The 20,111-nt window shown below is 46.1% G+C and overlaps 1 protein-coding gene across 1 annotated transcript; it reads right to left on the bottom strand.

Moving 5' to 3' along the window:
* Window positions 1-6,635: 6,635 nt before the first annotated feature.
* LOC311119662 (transcription factor E2F3-like) lies at window positions 6,636-18,471 on the bottom strand. Its single transcript, XM_084194332.1, has 7 exons — window positions 18,037-18,471; window positions 13,653-13,758; window positions 11,087-11,306; window positions 10,465-10,626; window positions 10,130-10,244; window positions 8,908-9,085; window positions 6,636-8,388 (listed from the first exon to the last, which is right to left on the bottom strand). Exons 1-7 carry the CDS (start codon window positions 18,283-18,285, stop codon window positions 8,096-8,098), a joined length of 1,323 nt encoding a protein of 440 aa, XP_084050458.1. The 5' UTR covers window positions 18,286-18,471; the 3' UTR covers window positions 6,636-8,095.
* Between the last annotated feature and the right edge of the window lie 1,640 nt (window positions 18,472-20,111).

Raw genomic sequence — 20,111 nt, 5'->3', positions numbered from 1 at the left:
CCTGATGTCCTTACACAGCTCTCTGGTCTTGGCCATTGTGGAGAGGTTGGAGTCTGTTTGATTGAGTGTGTGGACAGGTGTCTTTTATACAGGTAACGAGTTCAAACAGGTGCAGTTAATACAGGTAATGAGTGGAGAACAGGAGGGCTTCTTAAAGAAAAACTAACAGGTCTGTGAGAGCTGGAATTCTTACTGGTTGGTAGGTGATCAAATAATTATGTCATGCAATAAAATGCAAATGAATTACTTAAAAATCATACAATGTGATTTTCTGGATTTTTGTTTTAGATTCCGTCTCTCACAGTTGAAGTGCACCTATGATAAAAATTACAGACCTCTACATGCTTTGTAAGTAGGAAAACCTGCAAAAATCGGCAGTGTATCAAATACTTGTTCTCCCCACTGTAACAAGAAAAGAAAAAAAACTGCTAAAGCATAACCAAATGTCGAAATTGCACCTTGTGCATTCTAGTATTCTAACTCTCAACGGTATGTTGAGACCCCGACTGAGTTCCCAAAACTGGCCGCGGGGCTCTAAGCAGTAGCTTGTGTCACTTACGCCTAGGGCCAGCCCTGCCAGTCATCATTTCCTTCCAAAAAATCAGTGAAGTGGGAGTGAACAAGTGCACACTTTGGGAGGAAGGAGAGATTTGGGAAATAGCCTCTATATATCCACAAACCATTTCTCACTGTAAAGAGTAAATCCTTAAATCTAACCTATAGGCTAGTGAGGCTACCACCCCCCACCCTTCTTAAGGTTAGGATTGGAGGAGGGGAAGCTGATCCTAGATCTTCACCCAGGAGACGAGGAGGGTGGAGGTGGAAGAGCATCTCTTCCTGTTGGGACCCAAGGAAGAGTAGCTGCTGCCTTGGCAACAACTACTGGGGATACTAAAGAAATACTAAATACTGTCCTCCTATACTAATCCTACACTAACTAACCCCCTTGTCCTCCTATACTAATCCTACACTAACTAACCCCCTGTCCTCCTATACTAATCCCACACTAACTAACCCCCTGTCCTCCTATACTAATCCTACACTAACTAACCCCGTTGTCCTCCTATACTAATCCTACACTAACCAACCCCTTGTCCTCCTGACCCCCTTACTCTACCACACTCCCCCCCCCCCAGCTAAGCCCCTTCCGCATTTAACCCTGACAAATGCCACGCTCTGGACGAGACAGCCGAATCGAGGCAAAGGTAAGATCATCTGGATTAGCTATCTAATGTTAACTTTAGTAATGGATAAATTGGCTACATTTATTTAAAATTGACAATTCTGTGTAATGTCTTGTGCAAGTTTTTAATTGACACAATACCTGTTAGCAAGGCGGTCTGCTAGAGAGGACGTGCAGGAGATTGCAGGGATTTGTAGTCTTGAGTGATGTCATTCACTTTTATGCTAATTAGCATTTTTCAAATCGGAGAGTAAATAGTGCGTAATATATTGATAAAAGTCACCTTGTCCGAGAGAGATTTACATGGTTATCAAAACGTCACGCCAGGGCAAGCCTACACGAAACACAGACCTCAAGTGGTTCTAAAACCCCATGGGAAAAATGAAGTGGTGGAAAAACGATTGGAACCATTTCCGTTTAACCGCTAGTTTTTATGGGTATTATGACACATCCACTGTGGGGCTCTATAAGACCCACGTAGCAAATAAGCCATTCCACTTGTTCTTAACCAGATTCGACACTAATTGACCTCCACACAAAACTCATTGTGTGGTGAGTGGAGAAAACACCACCTACCAGAGATGACAGATTTTGGGCCAAGTTAACACTCTCGCTTCGCATCTTCCTCTCCGCCTAATATAGTAGACAGCACAGCGGTCAGGCCACTCAAGAAATGAATATATAAAGTGTGGTACATTTATTAACACTATTAATCCATTTCAATTTTTAAACATAAATCCACACAAAATACAAAACAGATTCCCAAACAGACAAAGAACAACCCATCTCTGTGTGGGCATCAGTGGATTTTCCTATGAATGATATCCTAAGAATAAGGCTTGATGACAACATGCCTAGGATGCATCTCAAATGTCAACGGAACAGCCTGACATTCAGCCCGGGTTTTACCTCCTACGCTAGTACTTATGCAGAAGCTCGGTTTTCACCACGGTGAAATAAAATCCTCATCTGGTTTTGGGTAGAGAAAAAAAGACAACTGGATGCATCTTTCAGAAAAATACATTTTGTGTGTGCAGGCTGTAGTTTGTAAACAAAGAAATGGAGTGAATATTTATGACTGCTTTGATTGAATTGTAGCCTCACTCAACATTCCTCCAGAATGCTCCAGGGAGAATAGAACGACAACTGGTTTCCCGATTGGTTTGTGCATTTAGGAAACGTTTTAAAAATCAACCAATGCTTGTTATAAAAAGGCTAAAACATATTTCTTGATCAAGTAGTCCTAAAACAAACATATTTCTATTATCTAAAATGACATTTCTAAGAGCTGGGACATGATCTCCAAAAAGGGATCAACCCATATTCACACCGTACGCAACCTGAACAAGAATTCAAAAAGTAAAAAAAGCCAAAACATTTTTCTGCTAAAAGGAGACGTTGTCACATATACTGAACAAAAATATAAAACGCAACATGCAACAATTTAATTGATTTGACTGAGTTACAGTTCATGAGGAAATCAGTCAAATCAAAAATAAATTCATTAGGCCATAATCTATGGATTTCACATGACTGGGAATACAGACATGCATCTGTTGGTCACAGATAGCAAAAAATAAATTTAAAAAATAAAACATGGGCCTCAGGATCTCGTCACGGTATTTCTGTGCATTCAAATTGCCATTGATAAAATGCAATTGTGTTCGTTGTCCATAGCTTATGCCTGCCCATCCCATAACCCCACCGCTCGCCCACATGACACCATACTCGTGGACCTACTGCCAAATCCTCAAAAACGACGTTGGAGGCGGCTTATGGTAGAGAAATCAACATTCAATTCTCTGGCAGTAGCTCTGGTGGACATTCCTGCAGTCAGCATGCCAATTGCACGCTCCCTCAAAACTAGACACATCTGTGGTATTGTGTTGTGTGATAAAAAAAATGCACATTTTAAGAGTGGCCTTGTATTGTCCCCAGCACAAGGTGCACCTGTGTAATGATCATGCCGTTTAATCAGCTTCTTGATATGCCACAACTATCAGGTGGATGGATTATCTTGGCAAAGGAGAAATGCTCACTAACAGGGATGTAAACAAATTCGTGCACCAAAATTTGAGAGAAATAAGCTTTTTGTGCATATGGAACCTTTCTGGGAACTTTTATTTCAGCTCATGAAACCAACATGTTGCGTTCATTTTTCGTTCAGTGTAGAATTGTTTAAAAATGTCCCATGTTAAATGGGGAGGTTAACATTGCTGCCATAAACTGTTGTAGTGTCATGTAACGGCAGAATCCTACACGTCCTAACTAAATACATAGTTCTGGTTTAAGCTAGGCATCGTATCGCTGGACGGTGGGTAGAAACAGCAATTCATGTTAGGAAAATCCATAAATCAAACATCTTAACGTGTCTTAATAAAGCCGTCATTCATATCATAATGAAAACTTAATAGAAGAGGCCACGATCTAGAAAGGAAAACTGCAGAGAAAAAAAAAAAGACTGATAAAGTCATGAACAGAGGTGCAGTTTCCCCTAGGTACATATCTAGGATCAGATTCCTAGCCTAACATTTAGTGGGGGAAATGCAAAAACGGACCCACGATCAGCATCCAGGGGCAACGTCACCCTACTCCTCGGGGCAGCAGAGTAGTTATCGCAATTCAGTACAGTATTGGAGGATGAAATAAATAGACGGCTGCATTTCCTACTTCATTGTAGCCAAGGTCCCATATGTTTGTGCCATCGTGTCAACATGTTCGTAATTATGACAAAGAGTTGACGCGATAACACAAACAGAGCTGTCACCAGGCTAGTAAACCAGGCTAGAACACAACTCAAGCACACAGACATGACTCACACGGAACAAAAAAAAGGCACAACTTCAGACCCGAGGCAACCTCATATGAACATGTTGTGCTGTACAGGCATGGAGGTACACCTGGGAGGAAGACCTTTTGGTGCCACCATGTCAACTCCCTGTCAATACAAACAATGCAGAAACAAACTGGTAGCCAGGGCCATCTCCAGACTGGTAGCCAAGGCCATCTCCAGACTGGTAGCCAGGGCCATCTCCAGACTGGTAGCCAAGGCCATCTCCAGACTGGTAGCCAAGGCCATCTCCAGACTGGTAGCCAAGGCCATCTCCAGACTGGTAGCCAAGGCCATCTCCAGACTGGTAGCCAGGGCCATCTCCAGACTGGTAGCCAAGGCCATCTCCAGACTGGTAGCCAAGGCCATCTCCAGACTGGTAGCCAAGGCCATCTCCAGACTGGTAGCCAAGGCCATCTCCAGACTGGTAGCCAGGGCCATCTCCAGACTGGTAGCCAAGGCCATCTCCAGACTGGTAGCCAAGGCCATCTCCAGACTGGTAGCCAAGGCCATCTCCAGACTGGTAGCCAAGGCCATCTCCAGACTGGTAGCCAGGGCCATCTCCAGACTGGTAGCCAGGGCCATCTCCAGACTGGTAGCCAGGGCCATCTCCAGACTGGTAGCCAAGGCCATCGCCTGGTAGCCAGGGCCATCTCCAGACTGGTAGCCAAGGCCATCTCCAGACTGGTAGCCAGGGCCATCTCCAGACTGGTAGCCAAGGCCATCTCCAGACGGGTAGCCAAGGCCATCTCCAGACTGGTAGCCAGGGCCATCTCCAGACTGGTAGCCAAGGCCATCTCCAGACGGGTAGCCAAGGCCATCTCCAGACTGGTAGCCAAGGCCATCTCCAGACTGGTAGCCAGGGCCATCTCCAGACTGGTAGCCAAGGCCATCTCCAGACTGGTAGCCAGGGCCATCTCCAGACTGGTAGCCAAGGCCATCGCCTGGTAGCCAGGGCCATCTCCAGACTGGTAGCCAAGGCCATCTCCAGACTGGTAGCCAGGGCCATCTCCAGACTGGTAGCCAAGGCCATCTCCAGACTGGTAGCCAGGGCCATCTCCAGACTGGTAGCCAAGGCCATCTCCAGACTGGTAGCCAAGGCCATCTCCAGACTGGTAGCCAAGGCCATCTCCAGACGGGTAGCCAAGGCCATCTCCAGACTGGTAGCCAAGGCCATCTCCAGACGGGTAGCCAAGGCCATCTCCAGACTGGTAGCCAGGGCCATCTCCAGACTGGTAGCCAAGGCCATCGCCTGGTAGCCAGGGCCATCTCCAGACTGGTAGCCAAGGCCATCGCCTGGTAGCCAGGGCCATCTCCAGACTGGTAGCCAAGGCCATCTCCAGACTGGTAGCCAAGGCCATCTCCAGACTGGTAGCCAGGGCCATCTCCAGACTGGTAGCCAAGGCCATCTCCAGACTGGTAGCCAAGGCCATCTCCAGACTGGTAGCCAAGGCCATCTCCAGACTGGTAGCCAAGGCCATCTCCAGACTGGTAGCCAAGGCCATCTCCAGACTGGTAGCCAGGGCCATCTCCAGACTGGTAGCCAAGGCCATCTCCAGACTGGTAGCCAAGGCCATCTCCAGACTGGTAGCCAGGGCCATCTCCAGACTGGTAGCCAAGGCCATCTCCAGACTGGTAGCCAAGGCCATCTCCAGACTGGTAGCCAAGGCCATCTCCAGACTGGTAGCCAAGGCCATCTCCAGACTGGTAGCCAAGGCCATCTCCAGACTGGTAGCCAAGGCCATCTCCAGACTGGTAGCCAAGGCCATCTCCAGACTGGTAGCCAAGGCCATCTCCAGACGGGTAGCCAAGGCCATCTCCAGACTGGTAGCCAAGGCCATCTCCAGACGGGTAGCCAAGGCCATCTCCAGACTGGTAGCCAAGGCCATCGCCTGACTGCCTTAAAAAGCAGCTTCTGGTACAGTCCCTTAGAATGGCTTACATTTAAAATACCCATTACTGTAGGCGACAATAGAGCATATAGTTCCATTCAGGACATGTCTGTTCTCCGACATACTGTCATATCAGTCAATTGACTCAAAATGACTTCTTGGTAAGTTCTGTCATTAACCCTTAAAAGTCGTACACTACACAAAGGAACTAGGGTGTCATCTGGTAAAGCACTGCTCCAAAACCAAGTAGGTTTAGCCCTCAAAGACAAGCAATGCCCCCAATCGAAAGCGGATCATATTTTAGTATTAGCGATTAGTAGTACGGTTGGGTAGTCTAAAGTTTACATGTCTATACCAATCGAAGGGTAAATTAAAAAGTTGATCTACATTTTTCATCAATGGGTTAATGTGGTAAAAAAACAAAACAAAAAAACATTTTAACTCATTAAAATATCTGGCACAAAAACATTCATTAGAATCCATTTGTATATTTTAATTAAGCAACAAAAATTGTATTTCATGTAGAAAGCTATTTGGGAACCCTGAGAAATGACTGAAGCCAAGAGTTGGTTCATAAGTTAGTTATTCAATAAGTAAAATGGGTGGTAGCATGGCTGTAGTGGCTAAAACAAAATGGGGGCTCGTCCACGTGACTCTTATAGGTGTGTGTGTGTGTGTGTGTGTGTGTGTGTGTGTGTGTGTGTGAGAGAGAGAGAGAGAGTGAGTGCGCTGGATATTGATGCAGTTTATGGATGGCAGTAGAGGACACAGGTAAACAGGAGCAATATTCACGTCCTCCTCTCAACAAAAAAAACATACACAAATATGTGTAGTAAACCGTTGCATCAGGAGAACTGACGCATCCTAGGGTCATCTTTCACTACATACTGTGGTTATCCAAACAATACCAGTCAGTATTGTGTCAGAAGGCTCCATGTGGAAGACCAGGGGACTCGCAAAAATCGATGCCCAGGCAGACATCACCATCCTGGGGCATAGATATCAGGTCTGTTCCACTCTGGTGAACTGAGAACCAGGACCTATCCTAGGGTCCACTACATCACATTATAAAACACAAGTTCACAGATAACAGTCACACAATTGTAGATATGGGTAAGAATCTGAGTCCAGGGGGTTAACATCCATAACCTACATGGAATCATGTAGTAACTCCAAAAATATATTTTATATGAGATTCTTCAAAGTAGCCACCGTTTGACTTGATGACAGCTTTGCACACTCTTGGCATTCTCTCAACCAGCTTCATGAGATAGTCACCTGGAATGCATTTCAATTAACAGGTGTGCCTTGTTAAAAGTTAATTTGTGGAATTTCTTTCCTTCTTAATGCGTTTGAGCCAATCAGTTGTGTTGTGACAAGGTAGGGGGAGTATACAAAAGATAGCCCTATTTGGTAAAAGACCAAGTCCATATTATGGCAAGAACAGCTCAAATAAGCAAAGAGAAAAGACAGTCCATCATTACCTTCAGACATGAATGCCAAGAGTGTGCAAAGCTGTCATCAAGGCAAAGGATGGCTACTTTGAAGAATCTAAAATCTATTTTGATTTGTTTATCACTTTTTGGTTACTACATGATTCCATATGTGCTATTTCATAGTTGATGTCTTCACTATTATTCTACAATGTAGAAAATAGAAGAAAATAATAATAACACTTGAATGAGTAGGTGTCCAAACTTTTGACTGGTGCTGTATATGTCTGTAGGGACAATCAGACGAGAACAGTTCATTAAGAGAAGTCCGCTATGGGGAGTGATGTGTGTGGGATGTTGTTTTGCCTGTCAGTGCAAGTGTCGGACAGACCAGAAAGGCAGGCTTTTGAGAAGGGGTTTGTCCGTTCTTTAGGCCACAGAATTCTCCCCTACAGGAAGTGTCTGAATGGAAACAGGCTTACTTCCTTTGATCAACTCTATACCAAGAGCAGGTAATTCCTTTCTCTCATCACTGGCCAGGGGTCAATTACACAGCAGGTTCTCTATGAGAAGTCCAGTCAACAAGGTCAAGAAAACAAAGTCTGTCTCCAAAATGGCTGCTGAGCTGCATTCCATAGAGCCCACTGGGCTCTAAACTAGTTATTTATAACTGTAAAAAACGACCACATTGGGACCATGAGTCTGGCTCCAAAATGGCTTCAAAACCCCCAGAATGGCCGCTGAGTTTCCATTTCACTCAATTACAGAGCAGGTCGTCTAGTGGAAGCCGGTCCAGATCGTAGGAGAACAGGTCGCTGATGCCTTCGTCTTCCCCCAGGCTGAGCAGGTAGTCATCCCCCCCGGGGGAGAGGGGGAGGGAGGGGGAGAGGGGGATGAAGGGCTCCTGGTCGACGTCCTGGAGGGGGAGGAGGGAGGAGAGGGAGGAGGGCAGGGGGGAGACAGGAGTGACCGTCACCGCTGAGCATGCTGGGAGCCTGGACAGGGCGTTGGATAAACCGTTACTGGAGTCACCGGCGGAGTTACTACCCTCTGGTGAGAGATGGGTAGAGAGCAAGAGGGAGAAAAACAGAGTGAGTGAAAGAAAGAAAATAGTTCACCCAAATAACCAACCCACCACAGAATTAGGTCTCAAGGTTTAGCTCACCCATAGAGATAGATAGAGAGGACTCTAGGACTCTGTTTAAGCATGGGCAGCACCATTGAGGACTTTGATCATTTTGAAGTAGTCAACTGGGCGCGACTTCAAATGGGTTTTAAGGAAAGATCACATGATTCCAGCCAGGTGAACAAGAGGGATCAGCCAAATAATTATACTTGTCAGCAAACACTCCATAGCTGTAGGCGGAAGTACACCGTGGCTTTATACCTGCTCAAAAACTACAGGTGGCAGTACGCACCCTTTCAGTTTGTTTGCCAACTCATAAGTATTGGAAGAAGAAAACAGACTACTTCAAAATGGAGATGGCCTCAATGGTGCTTCCCGTGCCCACAGACGTCATAACGGGACAGATACAATGACGCGATGTCTATCTGAGTCTATGGGCTCACCTTGTGACACCTTGAGGAAGGATGAGGAGTTTCCATTGACATACGATGAAGATGAGGGGGGATGTCCATTTCCGTTCAGCGTCGAGTTGTTTTTCAGCGGGGAGGAGGGGGCGTGATCATCAGAGCACAGGAAGACTTCTATTGGACCCTGGGTGCTGCTCAAGTGGACCTGGAGACTCTGATAGGTCAATCAATAAATTAATCAACCAATTATACACTACATGACCAAAGGTATGTGGACACCTGCATGTCGAAAATCTCATTCCAAAATCATGCGCATTAATATGGAGTTGGTCCCCTCCTTTGCTGCTATAACAGCCTCCACTCTTCTGGGAAGGCTTTCCACTAGATGTTGGAACATTTCTGCGTGGACTTGCTTCCATTCAGCCACAATAGCATTAGTGAGGTCGGGCACTGATGTTGGGCCATTAGGCCTGGCTCACAGTCGACGTGCCAATTCATCCCAAAGGTGTTCGATGGGGTTGAGGTCAGGCCTCTGTGCAGGCCAGTCAAGTTCTTCCACACCGATCTCGACAAACCATTTCTGTATGGATCTCGCTTTGTGCACGGGGGCATTGTCATTCTGAAACAGGAAAGGGCCTTCCCCAAACTGTTGCCACAAAGTTGGAAGCACAGAATCATCTAGAACTTCTACTGCCAATGTTTCTCTATGCAGATTGCATGGCTGTGTGATCGATTTTATACACCTGTCAGCAACGGATGCGGCTGAAATAGAATCCACTAATTTGAAAGGCTGTCCACATGCACTATATATATACACAATAGTATGTCAAATTAGCCAATCAATAACTGTCTGCAGAATCAGCCAATCAATAACTGTCTGCAGGGACTGGACACTAGAGGAAGTGTGACCACGATCACGGCTTGGTCTCTATTTATGGTGTGTGTGGGTGTGTGTCTGTGTGTGTGTCTGTGTGTGTGTGTGTGTGTGTGTGTCTGTGTGTGTGTGTGTGTGTGTGTGGGTGTGTGTGGGTGTGTGTGTGTGGTGTGTGTGGGTGTGGGTGGGGGTGTGTGTGTGTCTGTGTGTGTGTGTGTGTCTGTGTGTGTGTGTGTCTCTGTGTGTGTGTGTGTGTGTGTGTGTGTGTGTGTGTGTGTGTGTGTGTGTGTGTGTGTGTGTGTGTGTGTGTGTGTGTGTGTGTGTGTGTGTGTGTGTGTGTGTGTGTGTGTGTGTGTGTGTGTGTGTGTGTGTGTGTGTGTGTACCTCAGCAGGGTCTGGCACCTCCAGTCTGGTTTCAGCAGGGGCTTTGACCATGATGACTGTCTGGTCATTCAGACTAGGAATCCTTTTCACGTCATCATACGATATGTACGCAAACGTACCCAGAGGTTAAGGAAAGAGTAGTCACACACTCTGGACAAGAACACACACAGGACAAAAACACACTTAAAAACACAAGTGTGCTGAGAAATAAATAAATAAACTGTAAACGCAAACCGATTCACACACAGGACAAGAGCACACACACACACACACACACACACACACACACACACACACCATTACATCCACACAGCAGGGTTGTAAAGGAAGGCTATTTCCTTGTGGGTGTGTCTTCAGTCATCTGTTGGACGATGAGTGTGCAGGAGTGTATGAGTTCATCCAGTCTCTTCTCCTCTTGGGTCAACTCCAGCAGTTCTTTACCCACAGACCCAGGGGTCTGGACACTGGCCACTCCCTCTTGAGACAGGCTACAGCCCCTGCACAGAGAACGGCACGTTTAAACACACAGGAGGAGAGCACAGGAGGAGAGCGCAGGAGGAGAGCACAGGAGGAGAGCGCAGGAGGAGAGCACAGGAGGAGAGCGCAGGAGGAGAGCACATGTTTAAACACACAGGAGGAGAGCACAGGAGGAGAACACAGGAGGAGAGCACAGGAGGAGAGCGCAGGAGGAGAGCACATGTTTAAACACACAGGAGGAGAACACATGTTTAAACACACACGAGAGAACACATTTAACACTCAAATGGGAGAGAACACACATTCCACGCACACATTCTTTCACACACGTTACACCCGTCGCACTGCCGTGCCGACTCCAATCTTAACGGCTCGGATATTGTCCTTTACAGCACGGTTCCAGCAACTATGGTGCATTTCTAACCAGGCCAGTGCAATACAACTTGGTCGTACACAGACCCCCCCCCCCCCCCTACTCACATCCACTGGATGTTATTCTTGGACTTCTTCTTGATGAGATGCACCCCCTCCAGTACGTTGGTGATGTCATAGAGGCGTCTCTTCTGGACCTTGAGGGACTCCGCGGCCCGGTTGAGATCCACCACCCCGTCACTGGACTGGCCCAGCAGCTGGAGAAACTTCTGGGTCAGGAGTCCTAGAGAGGTGTCATACCTGGTCTTCTCTAACGGGGAGGGAGGAGCTGGAGGGAGGGGAGAGGAGATGGGTTAGTTAACAGACAGGAGCTGGGGGGGATGGTTTAGTTAACAGACAGGAGCTGGAGGGAGGGGGAGAGGAGATGGGTTAGTTAACAGACAGGAGCTGGAGGGAGGGGGAGAGGAGATGGGTTAGTTAACAGACAGGAGCTGGAGGGAGGGGAGATGAGATGGGTTAGTTAACAGACAGGAGCTGGAGGGGGGGGGAGATGGGTTAGTTAACAGACAGGAGCTGGGGGGGGGGGGGTGGTTTAGTTAACAGACAGGAGCTGGGGGGAGGGGAGAGGAGATGGGTTAGTTAACAGACAGGAGCTGGAGGGAGGGGGAGAGGAGATGGGTTAGTTAACAGACAGGAGCTGGAGGGAGGGGAGATGAGATGGGTTAGTTAACAGACAGGAGCTGGAGGGGGGGGGAGATGGGTTAGTTAACAGACAGGAGCTGGAGGGAGGGGAGAGGAGATGGGTTAGTTAACAGACAGGAGCTGGAGGGAGGGGAGAGGAGATGGGTTAGTTAACAGACAGGAGCTGGGGGGGGGGGGAGGAGATGGGTTAGTTAACAGACAGGAGCTGGGGGGGGGAGATGGGTTAGTTAACAGACAGGAGCTGGGGGGGGAGATGGGTTAGTTAACAGACAGGAGCTGGGGGGGGGGGGGGGGGGGGGTTAGTTAACAGACAGGGGCTGGAGGGAGGGGAGATGGGTTAGTTAACAGACAGGAGCTGGGGGGGAGGGGGGGGAGATGGGTTAGTTAACAGACAGGAGCTGGAGGGAGGGGGAGAGGAGATGGGTTAGTTAACAGACAGGAGCTGGAGGGAGGGGGAGAGGAGATGGGTTAGTTAACAGACAGGAGCTGGAGGGAGGGGAGATGAGATGGGTTAGTTAACAGACAGGAGCTGGAGGGGGGGGGGAGATGGGTTAGTTAACAGACAGGAGCTGGAGGGAGGGGAGAGGAGATGGGTTAGTTAACAGACAGGAGCTGGAGGGAGGGGAGAGGAGATGGGTTAGTTAACAGACAGGAGCTGGAGGGAGAGGAGATGGGTTAGTTAACAGACAGGAGCTGGAGGGAGGGGAGAGGGGATGGGTTAGTTAACAGACAGGAGCTGGAGGGAGAGGAGATGGGTTAGTTAACAGACAGGAGCTGGAGGGAGAGGAGATGGGTTAGTTAACAGACAGGAGCTGGAGGGAGGGGAGAGGAGATGGGTTAGTTAACAGACAGGAGCTGGAGGGAGGGGAGAGGGGATGGGTTAGTTAACAGACAGGAGCTGGAGGGAGAGGAGATGGGTTAGTTAACAGACAGGAGATGGAGGGAGAGGAGATGGATTAGTTAACAGACAGGAGCTGGAGGGAGAGGAGATGGGTTAGTTAACAGACAGGAGCTGGAGGGAGAGGAGATGGGTTAGTTAACAGACAGGATATGAGGGAGAGGCAATGGGTTAGTTAACACAGGGTTTCCCAAACTCGGTCCTGGCCCCCCCTCCCCCCTCCCCGGGTGCACGTTTTGGTTTTTGCCCTAGCACTACACAGCTGATTCAAATAACCAACTCATCATCAAGCTTTGATTATTGTAGTGTTAGGACAAAAACCAAAACATGCACCCAGGGAGGCCCTAGGACCAAGTTTGGTAAACCCTGTGTTAACAGAGTTAGTGGAGGGTTTCAGTAGACTACTAGAGTTAGTGGAGGGTTTCAGTAGACTACTGGAGTTAGTGGAGGGTTTCAGTAGACTACCAGAGTTAGTGGAGGGTTTCAGTAGACTAGAGTTAGTGGAGGGTTTCAGTAGACTACTGGAGTTAGTGGAGGGTTTCAGTAGACTACTGGAGTTAGTGGAGGGTTTCAGTAGACTACTGGAGTTAGTGGAGGGTTTCAGTAGACTACTGGAGTTAGTGGAGGGTTTCAGTAGACTACTAGAGTTAGTGGAGGGTTTCAGTAGACTACTAGAGTTAGTGGAGGGTTTCAGTAGACTACTGGAGTTAGTGGAGGGTTTCAGTAAACCCAAATGAGAGGGGGCTACTAGAGTTAGTGGAGGGTTTCAGTAAACCCAAATGAGAGGGGGCTACTAGAGATTATTGAGATAAGAGAGGTGGTTGTTTTTTCTACTAAACTGAGCTAAATGCACAGTTAGTCTAGCCTCATATACCAGACTGATTACCGCTGCACTATCAGTTAGCGAACCATTCATGTAAGCTCGCGAGGTTACTGTAAGTCGTTCTGGATAAGCAATGCTGAGCTGTAATTCACTCTGGATAACAGTTTCTGCTTGATGACAAAAATGTAACATCACTTAGCATGGTAACTAAACTACCCCCATACTGTCCCCCCTCCCCCAGTGAGTCTTACTCTTGGTTCTTCTGAGGGAGTGTGTGGTGGTTCTCTTAGCTCTGGGTTTACTGATAGTCTCACTGGTGTACTGGTCCCGTTCTTCCAGCTCCAACCGACGCTTCGCCTGAGACAGAAGAGTTATACAAAGTTGAAAATCTGGATCACTTCAGATGGAAAATAACCAGTCCTCAAGGGTCAAGGGTCACAGCACACATCGTCTTCCTGAAGTTGGCCTAGGCAGAGACCTGTAAATAGTTTACATTTAAAATATTTGGAAAGTGGGTTTTTTTTTGTCTTCCGTTTTTTTTAATCACTATATCTTGTGGTCTTGACTCTGAGTTGCAGGATAGTGATCAAATCAAATCAAATTTTATTGGTCACATGCGCCGAATACAACAGGTGCAGACATTACAATGAAATGCTTACTTACAGCCCTTAACTGTTGGTTAAGGGCTGTAAGTAAGCATTTCACTGTAATGTCTGCACCTGTTATGCAAAGTTATGGCTTGACAGCTAGCTGTTTGGATTTAAATAATGCAGGTTTTTGTTCAATTTGTTTGGAAGTATTACACCAAGACCCTCTTTTCAGCAGCCGTGGCATCACCCAGGAAGGGGCTACATTCCTGTCAATGGAGGACCAGTAGCAGAGGAACGGCTCCAATGGAGTGACTGACCATTCAGAGGAGCGGCTCCAATGGAGTGACTGACCATTCAGAGGAGCGGCTCCAATGGAGTGACTGACCATTCAGAGGAGCGGCTCCAATGGAGTGACTGACCATTCAGAGAAGCGGCTCCAATGGAGTGACTGACCATTCAGAGAAGCGGCTCCAATGGAGTGACTGACCATTCAGAGGAGCGGCTCCAATGGAGTGACTGGCCATTCAGAGAAGCAGGTGTTGTGGGCTGTTGAAGAGAGCCTGTTGTTTCAGGCTGTCTTTGTTTTTCCTCGGCTGTCCCATCGATTCCCCCTCCACTTCCTTTCCAGCCCAAACGGCCTCAACTAGCTAGCTAGCTAGCTGTTTAGCTTGCTAGCACATTCAATCATTTTTTGAAAACAATTAGCAAGCTAGTGAGCTACCACGTGTTCTTGTCAAACTGTCAACAAGACATGCCAGATAAGTCTAAAAAAAACACTTGAGGGCAAATAAAATCACATGCCCAGGAATCAAATTAGGTGATTTGAAGTGTAGCTTGAAATACGATGATCCCACCACCTGAGACAATGACCACGTTCACATGCATACAGTATTCCAGATAGTAGCTCATATCCCACTTAAGGTCTTATTCAGGATAAGCTGTTTACATGCACCTTTGATATCCCGCTCATGAGTATCCCTGTTCCATGAATAAACAGAATATTCCTCATTTAAGTTCACATGGGTTAAATGGAATATTAACTGAAATATGGACACTGACTGTAGGCTTATAACCTCTCACATGTAGCATAATATCATATGCACTTGTGCAGTATTATGCAGTGAAATTATACAACAAATGTTAAATTTTGTTTCGGGAACAGAAGCGGAGAAATTTGATTTCTTTCAGCATCTCGAGAAAATGTGAAGGCGCTTGTAATGTGTTATATTTGACACTTACGCAAGCAGACAGTATTTCAAACACAAAATATGCACCCAAGACGAACTGAAGTCTTTGTGTTTCTCAGCTTTTAATTTCATTAAAACCGGTCAAACTGATGACATTTGGACATTTTGCACAGGACCGATCTTTTTGTTTTGGAGTTAGTGTGTTTTCTCCCCGGTCCCTAATAGAAACAGAGAACTTTACCAGTGTTAAATACACTGAACAAAAATATCAACACAACATGTAAAGTGTTGGTCCCATGTTTCCTGAGCTGATATAAAACAAATCCCAAATGTTCCAGTCGCACAAAAAGCGCATCTCTCAAATGTCGTGCACAAATTTGTTTACATCGCTGTTAGTGAGCATTTCTCCGGAAGCCAAGATAACCCATCCACCTGACAGATGTGCCATATCAAGAAGCTGATTAAACAGCACGATCATTACAGGTGCACCTTGTGCTGTGGACAATAAAAGGCCACTTTAAAATGTGCAGTTTTGTCACAACGCAATGCCAGTGACAGTTTAAGTTTTGAGGGAGCATACAATTGGCATGCTGACTGCAGGAATGTCCACCAGAGCCGTTGCCAGAGAATTTAATGTTCACTTAGATTTAGATTCACTTCTCTACCATAAGCTGTCTCCAATGTCGTTTTAGAGAATTTGGCAGTACATCCAACCGGCCTCACAACCGCAGACCACGTGTAACCGCACTAGCATAGGACCTCCAGATCTGGCTTCTTCACCTGCGGGATCGTCGGGGGGGGGGGTATTTATGTCTGTAATAAAGCCCTTTTGTGTGGATAAAACTCTTTCTGATTGGCTGGGCCTGGCTGCCAAGTGGATGGGCCTATGCCCTGCCAGGCCCACCCATAGCTGCACCCCTGCCCAGTCATGTGAAATCCATAAATTAGGGCCTAATTCATTCATTTCAATTGACTGATTTCCTTATATGAACTGTAACTCAGTAAAACGGTTGCGTTTATATTTTTGTTCAGTATAGATTACTAATGCATTAATTCTATCCGTGTAAGACATGCTGTTGAGCACTACTTTATTTAGTCTCACGGGGCAACAAGTTATGACAGAAGAGAAGCCGCATGTATCTATAGTTGACAAACAAACGGCCTACCAAATGTTGGAAATTATAAGCAGAAAATTGTCTAAATTAGGGATGAAAGTAGCTACTAAATTCATTACGGTAGACTAAATTCATTATGGTGGATCGAACTGTGTGTGTGGGTAGCCTACTTTTTGAAATGATTTGTTTGACAATCAGATGAAAACATCACAACACCCATGATTTGCTAAACTGAGCCTGCGCAGAAAGCGAAAAAACTAGAGGTTTACATGCCACAGTATCCAGTCTTAGATCAGCATTTCCCAGGCATCTTATCCAGGTTTCTCATAAACGGGATAGGATGCTTATACGCGTCAACTGAAAAACATAATACTTGAGTATCCCGAATAATCAGGATACTGGTGTGCATGTAAACATGGACAGTTAAACCTAGTGGTCATATTTACCTCAGAAGGAGAAAAGCTGGCAGGTCTATAGAGCATTATTGGCTATAGCACCTCTCCATCCACATTGATGATTTGTTTCCTTTACATAGGTACATTGGTTGTCATGAATGTTGCAAGTTGCTTGATTCTTTGAACTGTGGTCAAGTATGTTTCGGTTGGAGTCAGTCACCTACCCACCTCAATGCGTTTGCAGAAATTAATTTTTCAGTGTGAGTTCACAACTCAAAAATGGGCTGTTTGTGGCATGTAGCTTGCATGTGCATGCTTCCAAGATATCAAACTTTCAGAATATCACAACAAATCTGAAATGTGTTAAGACTTCTTCATGGTATGACTCCATGTTGGCTAGCAAATAATAGCTATCTAGCTAATAATAGTATAATAGCCATCTAGCTACGTCACAGACGTGGAAGATAGTTCGTGTACTTTCAGTTTTATGACAACGAGGGGACTATGGTAAATAATTTAAGTTTGATCCCACAAGCGCTCTTTTGAGCACCTGGACCGAAGGATTACAAAATGGGGGAAACACAACCAACAAGCTGAGTAAGAAGCTTGCGTCCCACAGGATAACATTGGGAGTAGATTCACCCCATCCCCCTCCAAGCGTCGTTTACGGCCTAGCTTCTTTCTGGTGGTTTAAAAAAAAACATGCTTTAGCTAGCCCATGGTCATTTACTAGCTAGGTACCATAAATAAAAGACACGTTTTTGTTTGCCGATTTCTTTTATTTTTTATGATTGATTGGGGGTTATTCTTACGATATCATTTGTGCAGGTCAAAACATTAGTAATATGCCTGCTGCTGGATATCGAAAAACAACGAGGTAGATTGATTTAAAGTGTCGTTAGCGTGTCAAACAAGCCCATACTTATCTAGCTAGCTGTGTTGGCTATCCAACCATCGCGTGTATACTTACTCTCTAGGGATCTAAACCTAACGTTAGCTAGCAAATCCACTGTCAAAAGGGACATCTCATGTGGGAAAAGTTACAAGTGCTGCATCACAAAAACATAACTAACGTTAAAAAACTACATGCAGAAAGAGTCAACGTGTGAAATGTGCAATAAAACAGTACTGTATTAAGCTAAAAAGCTAGCACTGTAAGTTATACTACTAACGTTAGTTAGCAATAGTAGCTAAATAGCTAACGTTACTCAAATCGCTAGGATTAGTCACTAGCTAGTTCTCACTAGTTAGCGAACCTAATGCACAGTTGTTTGTTAACTGGTCACCTTGCATTAATGTGACTGCATTTAATATTGTATGCCAAAAGAGCCATCGCGTTATGAATTACCGGGGGTCTTCCGAGGGCTGGTCGCGGTCCTGTCCCGTTTGTAGACACCCCGATGGGTGTAGTGTAAAGCTGACTCACGGTCGGGTCTACGACACCGACATTGTTAGTCTGGTTCGGGCAGGGCGGAGGTGTTAAGATCTGATAATATGTCGCATTGCTGTACCGGGTCAGAACCGTTTGTTTTTGGTCCATGGAGGAGCCCCCGACCCCTGAAATTAGGACTTTTTCTGGGACACCCCCCTTTCTCATCTTAAGGCTTGAATGTCCGTTTGTCCCTCCGCTACTTTGGACCACTTTTTCTCAAAGTCCTCCTCGGCTCGACCCAAAATAATCAGGGATATCGTTACACTAATATCTTACATGCCCGTTTGTTCAAATTGTATAAATGATATGTTTCTAAAACGTGAAGATGCAACGGATTTCATTAAGTGGCGAGATCCGTTCTGCTTAAAAAAATGGCTCCAGGAAGCTGACAATGAATCAGGGGATGCAGTTTACGCGCGAAGGGCCCTCCCGCGAAACTCAGATTTCCCGGGAATTATTTAAACGAGATTTGCATATGGAATGCTATTGGTCACCATCGTAGCAGTCTCCCTATACGTAATTGCGTCGGCGTGTTTGACCAATGGGTGAGGATTTTCGACACAAAGCAACGTCCTGTACTTGTGTCTGCTGAATGTCAAAATCAATCATGTCAGGTAAGCGCCATATATATATATATATACGATTAATACACACTGGTTCACTGACAACTGTTATTCACACAAACTGGTTATCTTTGGAATAAGACTATAATAGGATTCAAACGGGCGGCAGGTAGCCTAGCGGTTAGAGCGTTGGGGCAGTAACTGAAAGGTTGCTAGTCTGAATCCGACAAGGTGAAGAATCTGTCGATGTGCCCTTGAGCAAGGCACTTAACCTTAATTGCTCCAGGGTTGGCGTTGATAATGGCTGACTGTGACCCAACTCTCCAAAGGTGTCTCAGGGGGATTTGGGACATGCACAAAACACATTTCAAAATCAAATCAAATCAAATGTTATTGGCCACATGCGGCGAATACAACAGGTGCAGACATTACAGTGAAATGCTTACTTACAGCCCTTAACCAACAGTGCATTTTTTTTAAAATAAAAAAGTAGAATAAAACAAAAAAGTGTTGAGAAGTGCAAATAGTCAGGGTAGCTTGGGGGTAGAAGCTGTTGAGCTATTGAGAAGTATTTTGGACCTAGACTTGGCACTCCGGTACCGCTTGCCGTGCAGTAGCAGAGAGAACAGTCTATGACTAGGGTGGCTGGAGTCTTTGACAATTTTGAGGGCCTTCCTCTGACACCGCCTGGTATAGAGGTCCTGGATGGCAGGAAGCATGGCCCCAGTGATGTACCCTCTGTAGTGCCTTGCGGTCAGAGGCCAAGCAGTTGCCATACCAGGCGGTGATGCAACCAGTCAGGATGCTCTCGATGGTGCAGCTGTATAATTTTTTGAGGATCTGAGGACCCATGCCAAATCTTTTCAGTCTCCTGAGGGGGAATAGGCTTTGTCGTGCCCTCTTCACGACTGTCTTGGTGTGTTTGGACCATGATAGTTCGTTGGTGATGTGGACACCAAGGAACTTGAAGCTCTCAACCTGTTCCACTACAGCCCTGTCGATGAGAATGGGGGCGTGCTCAGTCCTCTTTTTTTTCCTGTAGTCCACAATCATCTCCTTTGTCTTGGTCACGTTGAGGGAGAGGTTGTTATCCTGGCACCACACAGCCAGGTCTCTGACCTCCTCCCTATAGGCTGTCTCATCGTTGTCGGTGATCAGGCCTACCCACTGTTGTGTCGTCGGCAAACTTAATGATGGTGTTGGAGTCGTGCCTGGCCATGCAGTCATGGGTGAACAGGGAGTACAGGAGGGGTCTGAGCACACACCCCTGAGGGTTATATCTGCATATAATACAGATATAATACAAGTACATCTGTGAAATAGGACAAATATAAGCAACCAACAAATAATTGTATTTATTATTAATAAACCTTGCATTCTTCATGCAAGGTTCCTTCTTGTATCAAGTCTTGATTATTCTTGCATTGA

Source organism: Coregonus lavaretus (genome assembly GCF_964263955.1).
Source record: "Coregonus lavaretus genome assembly, contig: HAP1_SCAFFOLD_5401, whole genome shotgun sequence".
Taxonomy (NCBI): domain Eukaryota; kingdom Metazoa; phylum Chordata; class Actinopteri; order Salmoniformes; family Salmonidae; genus Coregonus; species Coregonus lavaretus.
The sequence above is the reverse complement of the archived record's forward strand: the minus strand, read 5'-3'. Positions and strand labels throughout refer to the sequence as shown.

Coding starts and splice junctions, on each gene's coding strand:
- LOC311119662 (XM_084194332.1), bottom strand. CDS start 18,285: ATGAGAAAGGGGGGTGTCCCAGAAAAAGTCCTAATTTCAGGGGTCGGG. Junction 10,245..10,464: donor GAAGACACACCCACAAGGAA/ATAGCCTTCCTT, acceptor ACCTCTGGGTAC/GTTTGCGTACATATCGTATG. Junction 9,086..10,129: donor AGGTGCCAGACCCTGCTGAG/GTACACACACAC, acceptor TTGACCTATCAG/AGTCTCCAGGTCCACTTGAG.